Here is an 18,846-nt window from a genome sequence, read left to right as displayed (position 1 = left end):
CTGCCCAGATCTGTTGAAGAATTGTGAGGTTTTGTTAAACGGCTATGAAACACAATTATAAGAAAATGTCCCTAGTTATATTGGCCTGCATCTGTGACCAAAGTGAGTTCACATCACTTTTATCAAACTTAAAGCAAGCTGGCTACCTTGCTGATCCTGAAAATTTTTTCAGTGAAAAGGTATGTGAAATCCCACGGTCCCAGTTATTGCATTTGGGGTTTTCTTAGGTTAATGGTTAGGCAAAGTCATATAAAAGCATTCATTGTAAAAGATTGATGAAATGGTTTATAGGGACATTTTATTTTTGTTGATGTATTGCTTCATTGTTTTAAATGTTGTGGTTTCACTATGATGCAAAAAAAAATTAAGATTGCTGTGAATAACTAGTTTAAAGGGTCATGAAACGGCCCTCTCTCAGCTCAAGTACACCTCACAATTATTTTGAAAAATGCAACTCAACTGGGCGTGGACAGATGTGCCACACCCTAGTTGGTGGGGTGGGGCAGGGCAGCGGAGAAAAAGGAGAGCATCTGTCATCTCAGTTGCCCATGCCTTACTAAATATAACGATAAAGTATGACAAATACTTTATACAAATTGTAATGTAAGATTTGTATAGCTGGCAAATTAAAGACTAACTAAATATGTTGAACGCCATCTGTTTTTTCCCTTTAAGGATCACAACACTGCCTGTTTCAGCACTGTTGAGTTCTCAAAACAGTAAGGAACATGACTAACACACAGTATCGGATGTGGATCGGGCTCATCGGACCAATAACCAATCAATTTAAAAATGTCAATTTCAGAGCTGATACTGATCCAGGTATCGGATCGGTGCATTCCTAGTTGCCAAGTAACAGACTATTTCAAGAATTGCAGCCCACACAGCTGAGGCTTTAAAAAATATGTGACTGAAAATAGGTAGTTCATACCCAGCATAGGCTCTGGGCTTTTAAAATAGGTGACACAAGTGGCTCTTTGGCTGGGCACTGTATCTATCTCACTTTTTCAGCCTTTTAAAGGTATTCAAGATATATCGTGCACTAGAGAAAATGCTTGATCCATGATCCATGCTATCCCAGCATGATTTGAGAATGTTTCTTGTGTTCTACAATGGAAGGAAGAAAAAAAGAATCTGACCTTTTTGTTCAAATTTACTTACATTGCTAAAAATTAAAACAAAGTTGCGTAACATTATGCACTGTTCAAATAAGCAAATTTGTGCCATTGACCATGTCAATGGTGTACCAAAGGACAAAAAAGGTCAGATTTATTTTTGCTTTAAGATAAAGTAGCAATTTTATCGTAGTAAACTCCACACATAGATAATTTCAAAAGGAATGTTTAGTGTAAACATGTTAAAGATTAGCGAACAGATGGTCAATTCATTAAGTGATGAACTGTTCTCTCACAAAAACTGTTTATTCAGCACACTGAAGCATCTACTCCAGGGGTCAGCAACCTATGGCAAGCATGCCAGCATTGGCACGTGGAGGGGTAATCACTAGTAGGCCAGCAATGGTGAAAGAGGAGTGGAGCATTTTATTTATATGAAATTCCGCACCTGCATTCCAGTTTGCATCTTGATGTAATCCTTCCTCATTATCATGCAGTGTGTTTTCATCAGCTGAATGGGAGGCTAAACAAAGTTAAAATGTGACTGTGTACCCAACTGTCTCGTGCATGCCATTCACACTTTCGGTTAATTGCACAAGTTAAAACCACCTGCATTCCTTCGGTCTGGCTGTGCAGATGACAGCCTACATTCCTTGTATCATTTGTTTCTTTTTGTAATAAGGAAAACACCACGAGGCACCGCCATTAACCAGGAACATAAAAAAATGGCACTCCATGTCAAAAAGTTTGCCGACCTCTGATCTACTCCATAGTAGGGTTGCAACGGTATGAGATTTTCATGGTATGATAACCGTTTCAGAAAATATCATCTGATAATTACTATTATCAGTGAAAACCGAAGGGTTATTTTATTTATTTATTTTGAGCAAACACTATATTTATAATTGAAACTTGAAACCATTTTTTATTAAAAAAAAAGTCTCCCTTTTGAAAATAAATAGAAAAGTTAAGAATGCTAACAGTGTTGTAATAAACTGAATTATAAACATGATAAAAATAGCATGTAACTATAACATGTTATATAAAGCATCTTAGTTTACATGTTAGCACAGCATGTTAAATAGGAAAGGCTCATTACCATGGTTAGGTCAGTGTAGCTAGTCTTAAATAATAGCAATAATAATAACAAATTATAGTATTTGAAAAATAAATACTAGCTGAAACGCATATTGAAACCTTAACTACATCTGCCACTGTTGATATAAAATGAGGTCTAATAGATTTTACCTTTAGATTATTTCATATGAAACCATAACATTTTGTCAAAATATAAGTTACTTTTACTCATGTACAATTGTGAAACAATTTTGTAAAGGTGATTGTGTGTAATTATTATTATTATAATTTATTTCTTATTTAATTTTTTTGACACATAGCACAGGGTTGCTCTTTTCCTCCTCATGGCAGGTCAGGGCTGCCTACTGTTGAGAGATTCGACTTGACAATCTCCGTAACGCTTTAAACTATAAAAGTCTCACTAGAATTGAAATTGGTCACATCAGTTTTGATGTCTAAACTCGAGGGAAGTCCAGTTGTTGGCGTGCAACTGGAAGTCCAGTTGCACGCCAGAGAGAAGAGCAGATCATGATCGCAAATTCGTTACACTTGTGCGAAAGTGCAGATGAGCAGCTTTTAGCTGTTTGCGAGATTATCATTAAATCTGCCTCGGCTGTCCTAAATAGGACATTATCCTGGACATAAATTTGCAGTAACAAAAGGCGTCACTCGAATCTACCGGTGATAAATGATTTAGGAGAAATACAGTATAAATCAAAAAGTAACAATTTATTTGCCTGGTAGGATTTACAGAAGTTACAAAGTCCATCAAATCCAATTTCACACATGATCAGAATAGATAAACATTCCTAAAAGTCAAAGAAACATACCTGGCAATGGAAAACTACATACAACAATTGTGTGGAATATCTGACTACAGCCTCCCCGAGCTCTTGGCCAACCTTCCTTAAATATCCAGAGAGAAAACATTGTGTACCAAATGGTATTTTCCTTTGAACAATGAGAATTTGGGTTTGAATGGGTTCTTGACTTCCTGGGATTTAACCTTATTAACATACAGGAGATCATTTAAATTGTAGGTGAAGGAGGGGTATAGACCTCCAGAATAATGCAGTATTTGGCAAAGACCTTATAGATTTGTCACGATTAGTTTTACTGACATGTGAAAGAGACCATTATACCAGTCGCATAGAGACCTCTAACATGAAATTCATGGTATTTGTTTTATTTTTTTACTTATAAATCTTGTGGCCTGAGCTGTTGAAGGGGAGAAGGGGGAGAGAAAGAAGAGAGGGCAGCAAGGTGATTTGCAATTTATCACACTGTGGTGATATTCAGGTGAAGATTTCACCTTTGTAAAACAATGCAAAGGCAATTTGCAATTTATCACACGTGGTGAGATTCAGGCAGCTTTTGTAAGGGAGTTCAGATGTTGTCTGAAGTCGAAATTTCTTTGTTATTCCATTGATGTGTGTTGGGCTATCAGACATGGCCTTACATGAGTTTTACATGCACCGCTGCCATTTTTGCTACTTAACTTTATTTAATTTGTTGTATATCACTGAGCCCTAGCACTTGGTCCTTTCCAAAATTGTACCAGGGTTACCAAACTGCGTTGAGTTTCTGTATTTAGAGCAGCATTTCCTTCAAATACCTGATTAAGAGTAATACTCGCTCTTCCTGTGCTGTTGTTCAGTTCTCCGATGTGCCCAGTTAAGGGTATTAAGTTCTCTGAAGCCTTTTGAATAGAGCACTTGGCCCTTACTGGGCCTCTGCTCTTTTGGCAAAAGGAGAGAGATCGTTCCGGAAGGGCGGTATAGCACTTCTAGGTTTGCTGCATATGTGTCTATTCTTTTAGGAGTGAAAAGAATAACAGGAAAGGTTTGTGTTTACAATTGGCCTGTTGTAAATGATAAGCTATTTGAGCAAATTAAAAGTCAAAGAATTGCCAAGGTCAAGAAGTCTCTTATATCAGAAAATCTGGCTCACAATCATTCAAGGTGAAAGACAATGTTGTTCCTTTTTGCCTGATGGTTGCAACACCAGGGATTTTAGAGTGATTAGGCTAAATCAAACTTTTGTTGACAATGGTTTTCAAAATCATATTAAACAAACGTTAATTCAAATATTAAATTCCAAACTTGGGACATTTGTTTTAAACTAGATCTGTAAAAAAAAAAATTTTTTATCTTGGACAGCCTTATTTGTCTTTGACCCCAAAATAGAGATTACTAAACTTAAGCTGTAACTTCAAAGAACGTTGTAATGTGTGCGCTTGATGAATACTTCAATGCAAGCAATGTTGACTGCATACAAACCCTTCTTATCAAGCCATTGTGACTACTTGAGGGAGTTACGCAGCTCTTGCCAGGCCTGGCTGAATGAAGCATTAATAGCTCTGCCTGTTTATTCTGTTCGATGTGGGCTTCAGTACAATCCCTCCTTTGTTTGTCTTGCAGAGGCAAGCCTGCAAACGGGGACTACCGCAAGGATCGCAGCCGCAGTCCCATCGAGCGCATCACTGCCCCCACCATGAGTCTTGTTGGTGGTCACCTCTACAACCACATGCCCAACCTGGCCATGGACCAGCCTCTCGCACTGACCAAAAATGTGGACACCGCCCGCACTGTCGCCATATCGCCTACTGTCAGCCCTGTTGAGCGCCAACAGGTAACCTTCAACAGCCCTGCATTTATAATTTCAGTACACAATGCCTTTATTGAAGGAAGCAAAACATTTTAAATTATTTATTTTGTATTAAAAAGTTCAAAGTAGCCTATTATTAGGCAATTTTAGTTTCCAGAAAAGAGTTCACCTTTTCACTGACACTGAACAGCATTTTTAAAGAAGGTTTATCCTGTTTTTTAGCTGAATTAAGTGTTTCCAGATCTACAGTGTAGATAGATTAGGTTAATACTCTATTGGTCAACCAATCAGCCACAACATTAAAGCCACCTGCCTAATATTGTGTAGGTCCCCCAGTTTCCGTCCACAGAACTGATTTTTGTTTTTGACACAATTCTGAGTAAATTCTAGAGACTGTTGTTTGTGAAAATCCCAGGAGATCAACAGTTACAGAAATACTCAAACCAGTCCATTTAGTACCAACATTCGTGCCATGGTCCCAATCACTGAGATGACATTTTTTCAACATTCTGATCATTGATGTGAACATTAACTGAATCTCCTGGCCCGTATCTGCGTGATTTTATGCACTGCACTGCTGCCACACAATTGACTGATTAGATAATCGCAAGAATGATTGTTGGTGCCAGACTGGCTGGTTTGAGTATTTCTGTAACTGCTGATCTCCTAGGATTTTCACACACACAACAGTCTCTGGGATTTATTCAGAATGGTGCCAAAAACCAAAAACATCCAGTGAGTGGCAGTTCTGCGGATGGAAATGCCTTGTTGATGAGAGCGGTCAACGTAGAATGGCCAGACTGGTTAGAAATGACAAAGTCTACTGTAACTCAGATAACCGCTCTGTCCAGTTGTGGTGAGAAGAATAGCATCTCAGAATGCTATTCTGAGATTAGGGTTGGTGCTCTTTTGGCACCACGAGGGGGACCTACACAATATTATTAGGTGGTTTGAATGATGTGGCTGATTGGTGTATATTTGGTTGTTTGCAGAATCGTCCCTCTGTGATCACATGTGCCCCAGCGAACAACCGTAACTGTAATCTTTCCCACTGCACTGTGTCTCACAACGGCTGCTCACCCAGCTTGACTTCAAACTATCGGAGAGCGTCCAACTGTAAGTAGAAGCAAACATTACGGTCATAGCTTTGAGACCCCACCATCTAGCACTTTCCATAAATAGGATACAAATTGTTGACACTTTTTATTTACTATTAAAGCACAAATCCCGTGTTGCGTCTATTAGATGTTAGATACATTTTTATTGAACTTTGAAGTGACATGATTAATACAACCAAACATGACAATATGGAGTTCATATTCAATTCATTGTAAAAAAAGAAAAAGTGTAATCTTAATTTTACCAAGGACATGTAGTATTTAGCAGTCACACATTCTGTGTGTAGCATTAGATAAAATTGTGATGCCCTGTAAGGAACATTGTTTGTACCCTTTCTACAGCATATCTAGAAGACAAGTAAATAATCTCATTTAATTTTTCTAAATTTGTACTCCCAACTATGTCAGTCAAGATCAACCATTCAACCCTGTAACCAAATGTATTGTATAAGTGATACATTTGTCTGTAATTTATGCCAAATACAAGTTTATCAATAATTACAAACTAGGGCTGCCCCCTGATAGTTGACCAAAAGTTAGTCGATAAGAAGAGTCTTGGTCAACCAAGTTTTGATTGGTCGGTTGGTCGCAGAAAAAAAAAAAAAAACTCCACAGGAAAACAACTAACACCGGTATTACCGCTGGTTGGACGCTAGGTGGTATTTGTATAAAAATTTCTTTTTTTTTTAAAACAGAAGAAAAAAAAATCTAAATTCAAATTGCACTCTAAACAAAATGAAAAAGTAAATAAAATAATGAGGTGATCAAAAAAAGGATATATACGTAACCACCTATCCATTTACCGTAAGTCAAGTATCCGTCTAAACATGCAAAAAAAATATATATATTATGATGATAATAATCACTGAAATATAAATGATGGTTCGAAGTGAATGCATTTTTGAATTATTTTATGTTTTAATCACAGATTTATAGGCTGCAGAATTGCATACACAACTGCTCTGTGGAAATAAAGCGAACTGAACTCAAAGCACCTCCTGAACTGAGATGTCATAGGTTATTTGCAGCACTATTAGACAATACTGTTCTTGCTAAATAATAAAAATTCAGAAGACAGAAACAACGAGTGAGAAGCATTTACATGCGCCTGTTCCGTGAGACTGCACGCCTCCATATAAACACATGCGCATAAACGGGTTTTCTGTCATCTGTTCTTAATAGTGTAATGGTGTTTTTCTTCAAGTGTCTGTGTGTCTATGGGCAAATTATTTTTAATGTTAATTTGTTAATAATAATAGCCTAAAAATAATAATACTAATTATTTTATGCATTAATGGGAAAACGAGCCAAACATCGTCGAAGGCATCAGCTATTGGCGATCACTCTTACCATCGTCAATCCCCGAGATCATCTGTCTGCAAAACACTAATGTGCATTTTCCTCTAAATTAAAAAAACTTTCAGACAGTCTCCTTCCTGGTTTTTCAAACACATTCAGAATCATTATTGCTTTTGCTGGTTCACTTCGTGCGTGCGCTCGCATGTCAAAATTATATTTTAAAGGCTCATTATTACGGTTTAGTATTTCTCTGTTATGTAGAACAGTTACTTATCACATTCTTTCTCAGCCCTGGAACTCAAACTATTTTCTGATGCCCCCCAATAAATAAATGTATATATATTTATATTAGGGCTGTATTAATCGCACGTTATCGATTTAACGCGTTGATAATGTGCGATTCATTTTCTAAAAAATAACGCTTTAAAAAAATTAACGCAATGAATCGCAATGCCTGTTTGCACATTATGTGATGTCACTGCGTTGCTGTGGCGTGAAATGCAGATGGAGGGCAGGAAGTGATTTTCTACATAGGATTATTAGCATACTAGCACTATCACAAACTCAAAATGCCGATGTTTTGCATAGTTTACGGTTGCTCAAATCAACCAAACCGAGAAACGACAAGGAGCTTTTTATCGTGTACCAAATGTTGTTGTTCATAAGGGGGAAAATGCAAGAAATTGACTGAAAAACGCTGGACAACCTGCATTTAGAGGAGCCGAGTCGGATAATGCTCATGTGTGCAGTGAACACTTCGTCAAAGGTAAGTTAATACAACTTATGTGGCTATGTTTATGTAACGTTAGCAGTTTCCGTACTTTGTAAATCTAAAGAAATTGTTTTTTTCTTTTGTTTGTTTGTTTGAGTTTGTACCCCTTTAACTGAACAAAAATATGTAACGATAGCAAACGAATTACAAAGCCTTTACAGGCGAACGTAAATAACTTACCCTGCCATGCAATTGCAATGAGCAGCAATTACTTCTCTGTCTTGTTTCGCAATGATCCATGTCTTTAGTTGTGTTTCGGCGGACCTTTTGAGAGTGGTTAACCTAATCACGTAAACAACAGCACCGCTAACATCGAGAGGCGCCGCAGTGTTTAATGTTTGTTGCTAGGTTAATCCACAGGGCAAAAAAGTTGTATGCCTCCATACTTAAGTATGTTTTCATTTGTGTTCTGGAGTAGAAGAATGTCTGGAGGACAAGGTAGTTGCTTATATCTACTGCCTCGATGGCAGGCAAGTATTCAGTTGAAAAATCGCTCTTTTTCAAAACATAAGGATCAAGTCCAACATATGTTGTGATTTTCTGTTTATTCCTTTCTCTCGTAATACCGTCTAAACTAGTAAAGTGTGGACTTTCCTCCATCTCGTCCATTGTGCTTTTTACTTCCTGCCCTCCATCTGAATTTCGCGTGTCATAAGAATCATGTGACTGCAAACAAGCTAAGTAGTAAACTATATTTAACTTGACACAGTGACCTAAACATTTTATGTTTATGACGCAACACACCCGAGACGCTACACAAGCATGTCTGACACAGGTGTAAATTGACTGGGTCCTTAAACAAGCCTTCATAATAAATCTCCAACAGATTGACAAATTCACTTGTGAAATGGATTGCTGTGAACTGTATGCCAATGATTGTCTTATGATCAATAATATGGTAGTAAACAATACATTGTATTTTAAAGCCACTTTTTGTATCGTCTTATCAATGATTAACTGTTCTGCCGCAAAAATGTAATGCATTTTAATTGTCTTAATATTTTGAACATTTTTATATATATATATATTAGGGCTGTCAATCGATAAAAACATTTAATCGAATTAATTACATGGTGTCCCGATTAATTAATCGTATATACAAATATTTGCTGAGAAAGCCCCTCATATAACAATAATTCAATATATAATGATTAAATAATTATACATAGTTATCTTTAAATATTATTTACATATATATATATATATATATATATATGTTCAAAATATTCAGATAATTAAAATGCATTACATTCTTGTGGCAGAAGAGTTCATCATTGAGAAGACCATTCAAAAAGCGGCTTTAGAATACAATGTATTGTTTACTACCATATTATTGATCATAACTCAATCATTGGCACACAGTTCACAGCAACCATTTCACAAGTGAATTTGTCAATCAGTTGGAGATTTATTATGAGGGCTTGTTTAAGGACCCGTCAATGTACACTTGCGTCAGACATTTAAATTTTATTTAGAAACAAGCCAAAGGTATACATAGTACACAATACTAGATATATTTTACAATAATGCCAAGACATTATATTCAGTGCAATGGTTTTCAATGCTTTGGAGTTGTTGGAGGTACAAATAGTATTTGAATAATATTTTAAGTCTTTACAAAAAAGTGCAAATAGGGGCTTTATAGACATAAATTTACACTTATGTATAAAAAAAACTTGGCAAGAAAAATAAAACCGATTAATCAGAAAATATTAACATAAGTTATCAAAATTGTGAAAACCAAATAAAACGTCTTTATAAAGCAAAGAAAAACTAGTTAAAATAGAGGCACGTACAAACAAACGAATTGGTTACTAACGTAACCTCGGTTCTCTCTAGATGAGGGAACGAGTATTGCGTAAGCTAGCTTACGCTACGGGAAAGATTCATCTTTTCTGAGATATTGAAGCCAAAAATTATCCTTAATTTTGTATCCATTGTCAACGCAGTGCAGCAACTACAGACCTTGAGCGGGCTATCTAGCGAGCTCATTGGTTGCTCTGCGGCATCTGCTGCAGCCTATAGGCGAACTTGCGTGAACTCGCGCCCAATGAGAGGCGCCCGCGCGCTCACTGTCTCAAAGCCCGCCAGAATGGGTGTGGCTAGGATGCATATAAGCGCAGTTCGCAGGCTGGAACCCTGGTTTTCATTGAATGAAGCGAAAAATCGCTCGTGGCGCGAGCACGGCCGGTTATGCAATACTCGTTCCCTCATCTAGAAAGAACCGAGGTTACGATTCGTTCTCTTACGCGAGGTTCTCTCGTATTGCGTAAGCTAGCTTACGCTACGGGAACCCTTTGTCAACGCCGTGTGCGCCAAGCATCCACTGCATGAGCCCCAGGGAATTAAGGGGGACCCGGGGGAGCCCTTGTGAGTGGGGAATTAATATTTGGCCGGCAAGAGTGCGGGCCAGTGTGTGTGTAGTACATAAGCACATAGACAGAGCGGCGGTGCCGGTCTGTGTGGACTGTGTCCCATTAATGCAGCTCACCAGGGGAGCTGTAGCGTATTAAACCGCTAGCAGTTTAGCCTGCAGAGCGGGTACTTCCAGATTGTAAAATCTGACAAAGGTGGAGGGGGAAGCCCAGCCCGCTGCCACACATATGTTGTGAATGGAAATCCCGCTGGACCATGCCCACGAGGAGGCCATGCCTCTAGTGGAGTGAGCCTTAATGCCTAGCGGGCATGGTAGGTCTTTTGACGCGTACGCGGCAGCAATAGCGTCCACTATCCATCTGGACAGTGTCTGTTTCGAGGCGGCGAGACCTTTGGTGCGCCCTCCGAACGAAACGAAAAGCTGCTCGGAGCTTCTGAAAGATGCGGAGCACGCAGTATACAATCTCAGTGCTCTGACTGGGCAAAGGAGATTGGCGTCGCGTTCGCTATCAGATGCTGGTAGCGCCGACAAGGAAATGATCTGTGCTCTGAAAGGAGTACCGACCACCTTGGGGACGTAACTGTGTCTAGGCTTTAAAATGACCTTGGAGTCACTTGGTCCAAACTCAAGACACGCAGCGCTGACAGATAGCGCGTGAAGGTCTCCCACCCGTTTAACTGATGATAGGGCAGTTAGAAAAACGGTTTTAAGTGAGAGGTGTTTCACATCCACGCATTGAAGCGGTTCGAAAGGGGGGGCTTTCATAGCTTCGAGAACTATAGAAAGGTCCCAGATAGGAACCGATGGGGGGCGCGGAGGGTTCATCCTTCTAGCTCCCCTGAAGAAGCGGATGACCAGCTCGTTTTTACCCTGTGACTGGCCGTGCAGGGGTTCAGCGAACGCCGCGACGGCCGCCACGTACACTTTGAGCGTGGATGGGGATCTGCCCTTATCCAGCAGCTCTTGTAAAAACACGAGCAGCGGTGACACTCCACATGTCCGTGGTTCCAGGTCTCTGTCGGTGCACCATTTTGAAAACACAGACCATTTTGACGCATAGTCTTCTCGTGGAGGGGGCTCTAGCGTGTATGATGGTGTTTATTACTCCTTCTGGCAAAGCGACGGGTAGTCGTTGATCACCCACGCGTGTAGCGCCCAGCGCTCTGGGTGGGGATGCCAGATCGTTCCGCGAGCTTGCGAGAGGAGATCTGCTCTCACTGGGATGGGCCACGGCGCTGTCAGTGACAGCTGCGTAAGCTCCGGGAACCATGTTTGATTCTCCCAGCGGGGCTATGAGGAGCACCGAGTGGCGCGTTTCCCTAATCCTCTGCATTACCTGCGGCAATAGCGAGACGGGAGGGAAGGTGTAAAGCGGGCGGTTGGGCCAGTCCTGGGCCAGCGCGTCCTCGCTTTTCGAGAAAAATATTGGGCAGTGAGAGTTCTCTTCTGATGCAAAGAGGTCTATCTCTGCTCTGCCGAATATGCGCCATAACGTCTGGACTGTTTGAGCATGCAGGGACCATTCCCTGGGGAATATTGTCTCTGGACAGTCTGTCTGGGCCGTCGTTCAGGTGGCCTGGCACGTGCGTCGCCCTCAGCGAGCGCAGGTGGCGCTGGGACCAACTCAGTATGCGTTTCGTCAGATGGAAGAGGTTCCTGGATCTGACACCGCCCTGACGGTTTAGATAGGATACCACAGACCTGTTGTCAGAGCGGACCAGGACGTGGTGACCCTGAATGATCGGAGGAAGCGCACGAGCGCGTACTCGACCGCTATCATTTCCAGACAATTTATGTGAAGGAGCTTTTCCTGAACTGACCATAGGCCAAAAACCGGAGAGCCCTCGCAGACCGCGCCCCAACCCGTGTTGGACGCGTCTGTCGAGATGACTTTTCGGCGAGATACAGCTCCCATCATCACTCCCCGCTGATACCACTCGGCCACTGTCCAGGGCTGCAGAGCTGAAATACAGGTCTGAGTCACTCTGATTGGCTGGCGGCCTGTGGCCCAAGCCCGGCGAGACGCCGGGTGTTTAGCCAATGCTGAAGCGGGCGCATGCGCAGTAAACCCAGTTGAAGTACTGCTGCGGCTGAGGCCATGTAGCCTAGCACTCTCTGAAATTTCTTCAGAGGTGTGAGGCTGTTCATCTGAAATGACGCAGCTAGTCGCTGCACACGGCGCAGCTGTGTAGATAAGCGAGCCGTCATTGCCACTGAGTCTAGTTCTATTCCAAGGAAGGAAATTGCCTGACTGGGCTGTAGTGAGCTCTTGGTCCAATTGACTGCAAGGTCCAAACTGTTCAGATGACTGAGGAGAACTGTCCTGTGAGACAGAAGCTCCGTATGTGATTGTGCCAAAATCAGCCAATCGTCCAAATAGTTCAGAATTCGCAAACCCTGACTCCGCGGGAGTGCGAGCGCCAGCGTCCATGCACTTCGTGAAAGTACGGGTGCTAAGGACAGGCCGAACGGAAGGACGGTGTATTGATAAACCTGGCCGTCGAGGCGAATCTCAAGAATGGCCTGTGACGGGGATTTATCTGAATCTGAAAGTATGCATCTTTCAGATCGAGAGAAATAAACCAGTCCCCTGGCGCATCATGCGCGAGGAGTTTGCTGGTTGTAAGCATTTTGAACGGTCTTTTTGCAAGCGCTTTGTTCAAAACCCTGAGATCTAATATTGGTCTGAGGCCGCCGTCTTTCTTGGGGACAAGAAAATAACGGCTGTAAAACCCCGACTCGCTCAGGGGAGGCGGCACTCTCTCTATGGCCCTTTTGCACAGAAGGTTTGGTATTTCTGAACGAAGCATGCACGCTGCTTCTGTGTTCACAGTAGTTTCGAGCCGCGCTCTGAAGCGAGGAGGACGGCGATCGAACTGTAGCAAATAGCCCTATTTTATTGTGCTTAACACCCATTCGGATAGCCCTGGAATATCTTCCCACGCTTTGAAGCGTAATGTTAGAGGGTGAATGGCCAAATCGCTCTGATTGCTGCACACAGCACGCTGAACAGAATGTGTGAGCGCGCTTACTGTGCTTATGCTGGACTGCTCGCAGACAGCATGGACAGGCTGTTCTGTGAGTGACTTCCCGATTGAGGCGAATGGGGAAAGAGTCACATCTGTTAAGTGATGCGCAAGCATAGTCACGGGCACGGGACTTACATACAGAGAAGTGTTTGCTGGTCGTATGACAGAGCGGCGCGCGCACTGATTCGTGGGCGCGGTTATTGACTCTAACACTCGAGCGGGCTGTGACCGCTTTATGTGAGTGTGCTCTGATAGGGACACGGAAAGTGTAACGCTTGTGTGTAGGGGTGAACACTGGGTTGTGGGCACACTTTCTACACATAAGACATGTTTGCTCCCTGATAGGGACACAGGAAATGTGATGCTTGTGTGTAGGGGTGAACACTGGATTGTGGGCACATTTTCTACACATAAGACATGTCTGCTCTTTACAAGGTCTTTTTGTGTTGCCGTAAAAACGGCGTTTGAGTGCAGGCAAGCGGGTAGTAACACTGGCTTGTTGGCTGCTAAATTCACCAATGTAGTAGCCTGAGAGAAGGGGACTGACAGGGGGCGAAGCTTTGACGGTGGTCCGGCCGCGGCGGGACTGAGCCGTCGTTTTTTCAACAAAGCTAGGAGGACTTCGGTTGTTCAGGTTTCAGCGCAATCTTAGGCCGAGGCCCGCGGGAGGGCGGTGGTCTACGGCGGCTGTCTGAGCGCGATCTGGGGCGGCCGCCCTGTCGGCGCTGGGAAGTCTGGCTTTGTTGAGGTGGGCGCTGTGAAGATGCTCGTGCAGGAGGCTGGTTACGTGGGCGGCCTGCAGAGGAGCTAGCGTGGCGTTTAGCCACAGGTGTCTCTCGGTTACAGTCAGCGAGGCCATGCACTTCCCTATAGCTTGGGCTGCAGCTTTGGTGGCGCGAAGGGCGAGGTCCGTCGCACTCCTTAGATCTGTAACAGCCTCTGGGTGCCTGCCTCTCTCATCCCACTCCCGAAGAAGGTCCGCTTGGAGGATCTGCAAGACGGCCATGGAATGCAGAGCAGATGCGGCTTGGCCGGCGGCGGAATAGGCGCGGCCAACACAGGCAGAAGTAGTTCTGCAGGCCTTAGACGGGAGCACTGGTTTAGACCGCCATCTCACGGAGGGCGGGCAAAGGTGTGCTGCTACCGAATCACTCGGGGGATGGAAGAGTAGCCCTTCTCGGCGGCGCCGTCCACTGAAGTGAGAGCGGTGGAGACGTGGGATCGAGTCCTGGCCGAGAGAGGCGCGTTCCACGATTTAGAGAGCTCGGCGTGGAGTTCCGGCAGGAAGGGAGTGGCCCGGGCCGCGGGCGCCGCACGGTGACGGCTTTGAAGAAAACAGCCATCGAGTCTGTTGGGAGCCTGCTCAGGGGGCGGTGACCACTCGAGCCCGAGGCGGTCGCCGGCCTGTGTGAGGAGGCGTATCAGTTCCCCTTCGACTCCGGCGCGGGTCCTGCTGGATTTCTGGGCCGTTGAGGAGGCTTGTGACCACTCCTCGCTGTCCGAAGCCATGATGGAAAAGCAGCCTTTGTCCTCCGCCTCGCTCTCCGAGGTGGCAGCAGTGCGGCCGCTCGGCGGCAACTGCGCATCCCAGGGGGGCGGGGAGGGTGAACGCGATGCTCGAGGGAGGGGCTCCGGCGAGACAGTCGCTTCTAAAACCGGTTCCGGCAGCCTTTGGGAGCGGCGCTTCTTCCGGCGCGGCGAAACAGAAGGCAGTGCGGCAGCTCCGGTTTTGCATACTTTGAGTCGAGCCCGCAGGGTCGACATCGGAAGCTCCTCGCAGAGGTCGCATCCGCCGTCAGCGAGGGCGAGCTCTGCATGCCCCAGTCCCAGGCAGAGAGCGCAGATGATGTGGCGGTCTCCGGCGCTGAGAGGAGCGCGGCATGAGCCGCAGGAAGTGCGAGGCATCTTTAAAAAGACGCTCGATACTCTTTTGTGAAGTTCGCTGAGGAACTTAGCTTGCTCTAAAAAAGGATACGTCGCCGGATGGCGTAGCTCGCAGGATGGCTGAAGGTGGCGAAGACGGCCGGCTTCTTCGAGCGCTGTCCGCGCTTGCTAGATGCCCCTCGAACGGCGACGCGGCTTCCAGTTCAGAGATGCGAAGAGCTTCGCTGAAGAGATGAAAATCAGGGTTCCAGCCTGCGAACTGCGCTTATATGCACCCTAGCCATGCCCATTCTGGCGGGCTTTGGGACAGTGCGCGCGCGGGCGCCTCTCATTGGGCGCAAGTTCATGCAAGTTCGCCTATAGGCTGCAGCAGTTGCCGCAAAGCAACCAATGAGCTCGCTAGATAGCCCGCTCAAGGTCTGCAGTTGCTGCACTGCGTTGACAATGGATACAAAATTAAGGATAATTTTTGGCTTCAATATCTCAGAAAAGATGAATCTTTCCCATAGCGTAAGGTAGCTTACGCAATACGAGAGAACCTCTCGTAAGAGAACAAAATTTTCTCCAAAATACTACAGCTTGGACACATTTCCAAAAAAGGCGAGGGGCAGATTCATCTACAGCATTACAGAAGGAGCAAAGGGGATCTATTTCAGGGAGCATGTTTCTTAAATAAAGATTGACTGGCTAAAAACGGTGTAACAGTTTAAAGGACACCTCCTTAACCTTGTTGGTAATTAAATATTTGTGAGGTAAAGACCATACGACCTGCGCCAGACATGCTTGTGTCGCGTCTCGGGTGTGTTGCGTCATAAAAATAAAATGTTTAGGTCACTGTGTCAAGTTAAATATAGTTTAATACTCAATCTTTAAACACATCTTGAGATCCCTTGGTTCGCATTTGCGCTCATTCAAGTGTTTTGAACGCAAGAACGTAACATATGCTTGTGTTGTTGTCTGCTGAAGTGTTTTCTTCACTGTATAACTGTGTGTTGCTCATACAGCTGAAGTTTCACTTGCCCTCTGGAGTAAACAGGTGGTACTACAAGCTTGCATTTCTCAGGAAAGCATTGCGATTAAATGCGCAATTTTTTTGAACGCATTATTTTTTGTAAAATTAATCGCACGTTATTAACACGTTAAATCGACAGCCCTAATATATATATATAATATATATATATTGGTCTGCTGCCATTGGTGTATGAATGTGTGTATGAATGGGTGAATGTGTCATAGTGTAAAGCACTTTGAATACCGTTGTAACACTCCCCAAAATCTTTAATTGGAGTTTCACACTATTATGGGATCTAACTGAACCGTTTCTATGGATAGGTTATGTTGTGGAATAAAAACACATATCAACACTGATGAAAAACCAATAAACTCAAGTGTATTTACAAACCCAATATAATATTTACAATAACTACAAGACATGAAGTATTTATGTGGAAAGGTGAAGTCCAGAGTGCACAGAGTCAATAAAAGTGATCAGATCAGCCTCACCGGGGTTTTCGTATAGTCCGAATGATGATTGACCAATGTCCTCATAATCCTGGCAGCGAGCCAAATGTATATACTTCCAGAGGATCGGCGACCTCGCGCTTCCAGGTCAGTCAACAGTGTAAATCCAATTGTGAATGAACGATTGGTAGAAATGAGCGTACTCATGAATGAGCATTCTCGTAAATGAGCGTTCCCCCCGAAAACCGGCATACCGGTTCCTTAAATAGAAAAGTCACAGATTCTTCCTGTTTACGTGGCGATTAAACACGTGATGCAAATCCACGCGAAGATCTCGCGTGAACAGAAATCAGGGACAATACACACCAGATGAGGGAATAACAGGTATACAGGGGAAAGCAATATAACTTGTTACGACCACTAGGGGTCGGCCGTAACAGGAAAAGGAATAAGTCAAACTACCAGAGAGATATCAAAAATAACATGCCTTTATTTCCAAAAGGGTTTTTAGCGTCAGGGGCAGACAAGGCCAAAATAACAAACAAAAAACAATCTTTTGTTAAACCTCTACAATTCCTAAAACAAAAGAAAACAAAATACAATTTAAACTTACCTACCTCCCTATCCCAAAACAATGTGAAAAGATATACAAAATAAAATGGCGTCAAACCCCCCTACCTCCCTTATTTAGACAAAAATATTTACAGTACCTAAATGTACAAGTCCGTAGCAAACAAAACAATCCAGAATCCAAAATTGTAGTCAAACAGACATGGGTCAGTTAACAAGGATAAAAAGGTTCAAAATCACAATCTCCAAATATCACTCACCGCACAATTCCAAATAAACACTCACAAACTCTCTGATACACGCTAGAATAGACAATAAAATAATAGCAAAGTGGTAACAATCAACGATGGCACAATAGTGGGGCCTCTTCTTGAGTGTTTGGGGCGGTTCTTATGTGGATCAGGTGTGGAGGAGAACCAATCGGAGCCTCCAACAAATTATCACCAGATCCGCCCACCTGTAACACAAACAAGCACATGCACATACACAGACAATACACAGGACAGAAGGGAATTCGTGAGTAAACATCAAAATGACTCAGGCTCATAACACCCCCACCCACAAAATAAAACATACACTGTTTTACTGATTGACCCGGGAGAGTGAATCAGCAGTGACATTGTCGATACCCTTTTTATGACATATCTTCAAGTTGTAACTTTGGCAGATTAGTGACCATCTCATAAGACGATGGTTAGCATTTGACATGCGCTGAAGAAATATAAGAGGGTTATGGGCAGTGTAAACAGTAACAGGCTGTGAACTCGAACCAATGTAGACTTCAAAATGTTGGACAGCGAGAATTAAGGCAAGAGCTTCTTTTTCAATGGTACTGTAGTTAAGCTGATGCTTGTGGAATTTTTTTGAAAAGAAACTAATTGGATTACTTAAACCAGCAGCATCTGTCTGAAGTATGACGGCCCCCGCGCCGGTACCACTAGCATCTACTTCTAAGAAGAAAGGCCGTTCAAAACAGGGGGCAGCAAGAACAGGGGCACTACAAAGCAAAGTTTTCAAAGCTTCAAAAGCGAATTGACATTCCAAAGACCACTTAAATGGGACTGCCTTATGTAGCATTCCGGTGAGAGGACAAGCAACGTCAGAAAAATTCTTGCAAAAACAGCGGTAATATCCAGTCATCCCAAGGAATCGACGGAGCTCTGGGAAATCAAGAATGGCTTGTATTTTTGAGTTACGTGGCCAAACCTGACCATTACCAACCTCCTTTCCTAGGTACGTAACAGCGGCACAACCAAATTCGCATTTTGACAAGTTCACTGTGAGATTAGCATCTCTCAGATGTTTGAAGACATCATCCAAGGTTCTGCGATGGTCTTCCCAAGTATCCGAGTGGCACACAACATCATCAAGATAAGCTTCACAATTAGACACGTCAGACAACACTATGGACATTAAACGCTGAAAGGTTGCTCCAGCATTGCGAAGGCCAAAAGGCATTACTCGGTACTGTAGAAACACATCAGGGGTGGCAAAAGCAGAGATTTCAGATGCTCGCTCTGTTAGTGGCACCTGCCAA

General features: G+C 43.3%; 1 protein-coding gene across 6 annotated transcripts in view; it reads left to right on the top strand.

Annotated features, from left to right (window-relative positions):
- LOC127625702 (transcription cofactor vestigial-like protein 4) overlaps positions 1–18,846 on the top strand; it is a 180,905-nt gene that overhangs the window by 50,543 nt on the left and 111,516 nt on the right. For all 6 annotated transcript variants that reach the window (XM_052101056.1, XM_052101052.1, XM_052101051.1 and 3 more), the window contains 2 exons: positions 4,613–4,823; positions 5,792–5,915. In XM_052101056.1, the coding sequence (XP_051957016.1) occupies positions 4,613–4,823; positions 5,792–5,915 (335 nt within the window). The remainder of the gene's footprint in view (positions 1–4,612; positions 4,824–5,791; positions 5,916–18,846) is intronic.

This window comes from Xyrauchen texanus, chromosome 32 (genome assembly GCF_025860055.1).
Source record: "Xyrauchen texanus isolate HMW12.3.18 chromosome 32, RBS_HiC_50CHRs, whole genome shotgun sequence".
In the NCBI taxonomy this organism is placed as follows: Eukaryota; Metazoa; Chordata; class Actinopteri; order Cypriniformes; family Catostomidae; genus Xyrauchen; species Xyrauchen texanus.
Note: the sequence above shows the minus strand (reverse complement) of the source record. Positions and strands in the feature narration are given on the sequence as shown.